The sequence below is a fragment of the Argentina silus genome (assembly GCF_951799395.1).
Source record: "Argentina silus genome assembly, chromosome: 17".
Taxonomy (NCBI): Eukaryota; Metazoa; Chordata; class Actinopteri; order Argentiniformes; family Argentinidae; genus Argentina; species Argentina silus.
The window spans coordinates 7,621,694-7,629,193 of NC_139671.1; the positions used below are offsets into that span (position 1 = coordinate 7,621,694).

General features: G+C 49.2%; 1 protein-coding gene across 6 annotated transcripts in view; it reads right to left on the reverse strand.

The window, feature by feature from the left end:
• The window catches only part of gphnb (gephyrin b), a 23,151-nt gene that overhangs the window by 4,003 nt on the left and 11,648 nt on the right, over positions 1 to 7,500 (reverse strand). For all 6 annotated transcript variants that reach the window (XM_083689134.1, XM_083689133.1, XM_083689132.1 and 3 more), the window contains 4 exons: positions 6,650 to 6,692; positions 5,226 to 5,363; positions 1,151 to 1,243; positions 677 to 732 (listed from right to left, as the gene is read on the reverse strand). In XM_083689134.1, the coding sequence (XP_083545260.1) occupies positions 677 to 732; positions 1,151 to 1,243; positions 5,226 to 5,363; positions 6,650 to 6,692 (330 nt within the window). The remainder of the gene's footprint in view (positions 1 to 676; positions 733 to 1,150; positions 1,244 to 5,225; positions 5,364 to 6,649; positions 6,693 to 7,500) is intronic.

A 7,500-nucleotide genomic window follows, 5' to 3' on the forward strand; every position in this document is an offset into this window, starting at 1 on the left:
GCTGAGTCAGTGCGGGGGCGGCTTCCTCTCTCACGAGTCTCCTCTGAAGGAGCCTCTCCAACTCTCTCTCTCTCTCTCTCTCTCTCTCTCTCTGCTACACACTCTAGTGTTTCACATCCACCTCCTCTGTCTGCCAGCCAGCCCTGGGTGTGTGTGTGTGTGCGTGTGTGTGTGTGTATGTGTGTGTGTGTGTGTGTGTGTGTGTGTGTGTGTGTGTGTGTGTGTGTATGTGTGTGTGTGTGTGTGTGTGTGTGTGTGTGTGTGTGTGTGTGTGCGTGTGTGTGTGTGTGTGTGTGCGTGTGTGTGTGTGCGCGTGTGTGTGTGTGTGTGTGTGTGAGGAGAGGGTTCCAACCAGTCAATGGGCTTCAGTCAGTAGGTAACAAATACCTGTCTCACAAGTGAGAGCTCTACTGGATGGTAACTTTCTACCTCCTGTCTGCTTTGGTCATAGTGGTGTTGTATGAAGCATCTCTGTCACTCACCAGTTTCATAGAGTTATGAAGGGTTTTCACCCACAAAGAGAAACACACGTTAGATGAAATTCTTATTTGTAGCTGTATGTGTGGTTACGTATGCCTTAAGTGTAGAATGTGTGTGTGTGTGTGTGTGTGTGTGTGTGTGTGTGTGTGTGTGTGTGTGTGTGTGTGTGTGTGCAAACGCGTGCAAGGGGGCGGACCTGCTCTCCAGCCTGGGACTCTCCGATGATGAAGCGATCGCCTGGGCCGTCAGCCGCTGAAATGAAAAAGATATAATGAAATTACATGTGTGTGTGTATTTGTGTGTGTGTATTTGTGTGTATGCGTGTGTGTGTCTGTGTCTGTGTGTGTGTGTGTGTGTGTGGATGCGAGTGTGTGTCTGTGTGTGTGTGTGGATGCGAGTGTGTGTCTGTGTGTGTGTGTGTGTGTGTGTGTCTGTGTGTGTGTGTGGATGCAAGTGTGTGAGTGCGAGTGAGTGTGAGTGTGTGTGTGTGCGTGTGCGTGAATGTGGAGGAGTGTCATTTAGCTGACTCATTTGTTCTTGATGTGAAATGCACAAACAGAGCACATCAGCCCAGAGAGTGGCTAGCTAGCTAGTGTGGCCCTGCACCATTTGATACTCAGCAGTACAGTGTGACCGGTAGCATGAGGTAGCTGATAGCGTAGCGACCTACCTCTCACAGCATAACCATCCTTGACAGAGGCAGGGAAGGGAGGCAAGTTGTCTTTGGCATAAACGTCCTGAGCCAGGACTCGACCCATCCCATCTGGAGAGAGAGAGAGAGAGAGAAGGGGGGGGGGGGGGTGAGAACATAAGAGAGGGATGGAGAGATAGTGTGAGATGGAGAGAGAGAATGAGGGAGGGTGAGAGAGAGGGAGGGAGAGAGAGGGAGGGAGAGGCAGACGGAGGGGTGAGAGCATCTGATTCAGATGAAGATATGGAGAGACATATGTGCCGGAGGTGTGTGTGTTAGAGAGAGAGTGTGACACCTCTCATCAGGATCTCTCAGCATGACTCACCACCTGACCAAAAAAAGCACACACTGACACACACACACACACACACACACACACACACACACACACACACACACACACACACACACACACACACACACACACACAGTCACACTCTCTCTCTCTCATTCTCTCACTCACTCACTCACTCTCTCTCTCTCTCTCTCTCTCTCTCTCTCTCTCTCTCTCTCTCTCTCTCACACTCTCTCTCTCTCTCTCTCTTTCTCTACTTCTCTGCAATACAAGTGCAAACAGTACAGCTGTGTCAGATGTCCCTATGATCCACATTAACAATATATACCAAACTACTTCTTACCACCTAGGGCTAGACATTCAGAAAAGAGAGAGGGATGAGGAGAAGAGAAGAGAAGAGAAGAGAAGAGAAGAGAAGAGAAGGAGAACTGAGAGAGATTTGCAGAGGGAACTACGGAGAGAGACAATAGAATGGAGAACAGAAAAATAAAAGTGAGAGAGAAGGAAAGGAGAGAGTGGGCGGAAGAGAAAAATCTCTGCACTAAAATACCTTAAGCTGCTGCTGTGGTTATATATAGACTCTCCGTGTGCCTTTCTTCCGTGATTATGTGGGTGTTCATGTGAAGATCTGAGGTTGGATATGAATGACTACATGTGAAGGAGCTGAGGAGCCTAGCATGCACGCACGCACACACACACACACACACACACACACACACACACACACACACACACACAGACAGACAGGCGCGGACACACACACACACACACACACACACACACACACACACACACACACAGACAGGCGCGGACACACACACACACACACACACACACACACACACACACACAGACAGGCGCGGACACACACACACACACACACACACACACACACACACACACACACACACACACACACACACACACACACACACACACACACACTCTACTATTTATACTGCAAGTGTGTCATGTCTATTGTCTTGTGTCCCCAACAATCGTCACTGTCCAACCGTCTCACTTATCTTGTACTATGTCACTTACTGTCTTGTCCTTACCTCATTGCACGACTGTGTATTTGTATTATTTGTATTATTTGTATTATTTGTATTATTTGTATTTTGTATGCTGCATTGTCAAGGAAACGAGCCCAAGAATTTTACTCCCTGCACTCGTGTATGAGACGTAACAAATAAACTTGAAACTTGAAACGCACACACACACACACACACACACACACACACACACACACACACACACACACACACACACACACACACACACACACACTCTCTCTCTATCTCTCTCTCTCTCTCTCAGAGTTAAGACCCTGTTTATTTGAGTCAACAGTCCTATAGTAAAGCAGTCAGACCATTAGAGGATCTACAGCTTCTCTCTGTCCGTGTGTCGTAACAACATTCATCATCATGTCTCGTACATTCAGTCCGACAGGCAAACTCATAGAACCTATTGTTCATTGTTCAATAGTGTTGTTGTAGTGTGTCTTACATCACCATTCAGGCACGTGTCCATGCGCTCCAGCTTGCCTGAGCTTGGAGTTAAAATAGACCAGAGGTGATGCTGTGTTCCAGAAGTGAACCTGTCTTTTCCAGGCTGTTCTGTAAGACGCTACACATCTGCATGTCTTATTTGTGTGATATAATTGCGATATAAGGGAGTAGACACGGAGTGTCTTCTTCTAGCTGTCCCACAAGTGCACATCTGCTCCTGGTCTGCATGCCCTACTCTGAATGCATACCTGGGAGTACAGTGTGCTGTTTTCTTCATAGTGCTTTCTAACTTGGAGTATGGAGGACACACGCACGCACACACCCACACCCACACACACACCCACACCCACACCCACACACACACACCCACACACACACACACACCCACCCACACCCACACCCACACACACACACACACACCCACACACACAACCACACACACACACACACACACACACACACACACACACACACACACACACACACACACACACACACACCTACACACACACCCACACACACACCTCCCCCCTCCCTCACCAGCAGGGGAGCTGTTCCATCTGTTCCATGTCTAAATATTTCATCCCCCCCCTCCTCCCCCCTGCCTCCCAGCTGTGCACCTGCACACCCTGTAACACACTCCCCCAAAACAACATGAAACATCACTCAGGCCGGGGGATGAGAGAGCCCTCCACCAGGGCTGATCTATAACTCATGAGTGCCGCGGGGTGCCGTTGGCCCCTCTTCAGAGTTGAATAAGGAGTGTGTGTCCTGCCCCCCGGCCCTGCGCCGAGCTCTGTGTCACCCAGAGCCACCCTGATGTCACACCGCCAGGGGGCTGACCAGGCCCTACAGACCCCCTGACTAAGGCCCTAAGGCCAGTGTGCTGCAAGGGGGAACACTAACTGTGTGTGTGTGTGTGTGTGTGTGTGTGTGTGTGTGTGTGTGTGTCTGGCTGTGACTCCTCTGAATGGATGTGTTTGTGTGTGTGTGTGTGTCTGTGTGTGTGTGAATGTTTGTTGTGACCCCTCCAAATGTGTGTGTGTGTGTGTGTGTGTGTGTGTGTGTGTGCGTGCGGGTGTGTGTGTGTGCGTGCAGGTGTGTGTGACATCGAAGCCTGCGGACAGGCCCTGCTGAGTCAGTGAGGTGACCAACTCTGGGAAAGGAGTTTAAACCCTGTCATGTGTCGTTAATATTCTCAGCGTGGTGGTTCAGCATGACAAGGTGCTACACTCAGTCCACGTCCCCCTCCCATGCCCCCCCCCCCACGCCATGATCAGTAAGGTAACAGTAATGTATATCATGCTGCCATTAGTGTGTGTGGGTCATTAGTCTGTCTCTCTCTCCCTCTCACCTCTGTACAGCAGCTGAAGTTGAGGAAGATAATGCGTTCCGTCCTAGTGCAGGCTGTATCTATCAATCTCATGTCTTTCCCCTGATGCGGGAGATGCACTGACAGATGGATATATCACACTGACGGGACACGAGTCTATCCAGGTGCTGTGGTGTCACCTCTGTAGGTAGTAGGGAATGTACATTATGTCGCCGTCAGTGTGAGTTTACAGAGGCAGAGATCGCATCGATGGGGACGCAGTCAGTGGAGAGTCCGCTGTCGTCGATGACGACCGAGAGACAGATACTGTAGAGATCTGACCGAGATGACCGGTAGATATCTAGATGGTGTGGATGGGACACCGGTCTCTCCAGGTGCTGTGGTGTCTCCTGTCCTCCCCTCTGGAGGTAACAGGTTATGTACATTGACAGTTGGTGTCAGTATGAGTCTACATAGTGTAGTATGTACCTGTACTTTTGTGTCACACGTCAGGAAACAGGAAACAATAAATGACTAACATGAAACAGGGGCGCTTAGTGGCGTAGCACACTAATGCGCTTATCACGTAATCGCAAGGTTCCTGGTTCGATTCCGACCCTCGACCTATCTTGCATGTCATCCCTCCTCTCTCTCCCATCCTTCCTGTCAATCTCTACTGTCTCTATCCCAATAAAGCAATAATGCCCTAAAAACATATATAAAAAAAAAAAGAAGAACATGAAACAAAGACAAACATAAACTAAGGAACAGACGTTGCAGTGTGTCCTGTCCTCACCTCTGGAGGTAACAGGTCATGTACATGGACAGTTGGTGTCAGTATGAGTCTACATGCAGAGTAGATGATTGATGGATATCTAGACCATGTGGACGGGACACCAGGTCTCTCCAGGTTGCTGTGGTGTGTCCTATCCTCACCTCTGTAGTTGATGATCTCGGTGCCCAGGACGGCGGTCATCTCCAGCACAGTGATGAAGGCCTTGTCCATGGAGGTGAGGGGGAACGGGGACATACGGTGCCTCCGAGCCACCTTGGTGATGTCCACTGCACTGTGACCTGGGGCGAGAGAGAGGGGAGACACAGAGAGAGAGAGAGAGAGAGAGAGTTACATATATACACTCACAAACACTTTATTAGGAACACTATACTAATACTGGGTAGGGCCTCCCTTTGCTCTTTCTTAGGAACACTATACTAATACTGGGTAGGGCCTCCTTTTGCTCTCAAAACAGCCTCAGTTCTTCGTGGCATTGATTCCACAAGGTCTTGGAAACATTCCTTTGTGATTGTGGTCCATGATGACATGATTGCATCATGCAATTCCCTAACCCTAACCCAACAATACTCAAATAGGCTGTGGCAGTCAAGCAATGATTGGTTGGCATTAACGGGCCCAAAGTGTGCCAAGAAAACATTCCCCACACCATTACACCACCTCCACCATGAGAAGGAGTACAGGTGTTCCTAATAAAGTGTTCAGTGAGTGTACAGTATACACATGAGCAGAAAGCTCACTTGCACACGTACACACTCGCGCACACACGTGCGCACTCACACACACATGCCCGCACACATATGCGCACGCACACACACACACACACACACACACACACACACACACACACACACACACACACACACACACACACACACACACACACACACACACAAAGAGGAAAGTACGGCAAACACACACACACACACACACCCAAATACATATTTTCAAACAGCCACAAACACACACAGAGCAGCTTAAAGCCATAATACGTCCATCGATAGACCTTCACATGGCTCTGGTGCACCAAGACCAAGACCAGGTCAGTGTGTGGACAGGGCCTGTTTAACACAAGCGCATGATTGCGGCTCTTGATAGCAGAAGATGTTGTTCTAATAATAACGTTCTAATAATTCCAAAGGTAAAAGGAACAAAGCAAGGTGTAACTAATGTGTAATCTCTCCCTCCTGCTCTCCCTGCCTCGCAGCCAAGTGAAACCACTGTGCTTTGATTTCCCTTGACCCAATTTCTCTCCTTTAAACATACACTTACGCTTCCACAGCATATTCTGATTCTTAACATGAGCTTCACAGCCCCTGGCGGAACATAACACACACATGCGCACGCGCACACACACACACACACGCACGCACACACAGACACACACGCACTGAGACACATACACCAAAATTCGCACACATGCGTGCATGTGCGCACACACACACACATATACACACACATACACACACACACACACACACACACACACACACACACACACACACACACACACACTCTTCACTGAACGGCAGAGGGCTATAGAGGGCGCTGTTTGCGGAGTACTCACTTGATCTTAGGATATTCTCTTTGCTGCTGCATCGTGACTGCACCTGGAGAGAGAGAGAGAGGGAGCGAGAGATAGGAGTGGGGGGGTGGGGGTGGGGAGGGAGGAGGAGAGGGGGGGGAGGGGGGAGAGCGATGTGAGATAAAGACAACCAGGTTTTGCTCTTCATGACATGCTTTGAAAAGATGAAGAATGTTTTTTTTGTTTTTTTTGTTTTTTTGTTCACAAAAAAAAAAGAAAAACAACAGAAGCTTTGTCACACGACTACACCCTGCTCACACTTTGTCCTACCATACAGACGAGCCCTCTCCGTTTCCCGGGCCTGTATCGTTATCATGATCTATTAGAGAGGTCGTAATGCCATGGAAGACATTCATATAGGAAGGCGGGGGGGAGGTTGGAGGTTGAGGGGGGGGGGGGGGGGGGGGGGGGTAGTCATTCAAAGCGCCCGGAGAGAGATTGAGTGTACTTGTTACAGTGATATAGCAGCTGGATTAGACGGATTTGACTGAGTTAACTTCACATGGTACAGGTACTGTATCGTGGACAAAGAGGGCAACACAACATCCATAATCGCTGTGACATTGATAATAACAGATGTAAATAACATGTAAGAACCACACAGTAGAACAGGTCAATGTGCAGTAGTGACAGGGGCGACGCTCGGCTGTGGTGCAGGAAAGGCTCTGTGTTGTTGTTCTCTGAACGATGGCTGACTCTACGTGAATGCTAGCGAGCGAGCTAGCTAATGCTAACCTGAGGCTACGTCGGGAGGGAGGGAGGGAGGGAGGGAGGGCAGATAAGAGAGATGATGGCCGGGTGAATGAGGCGGTACTCAATCTCACTACTGAAGC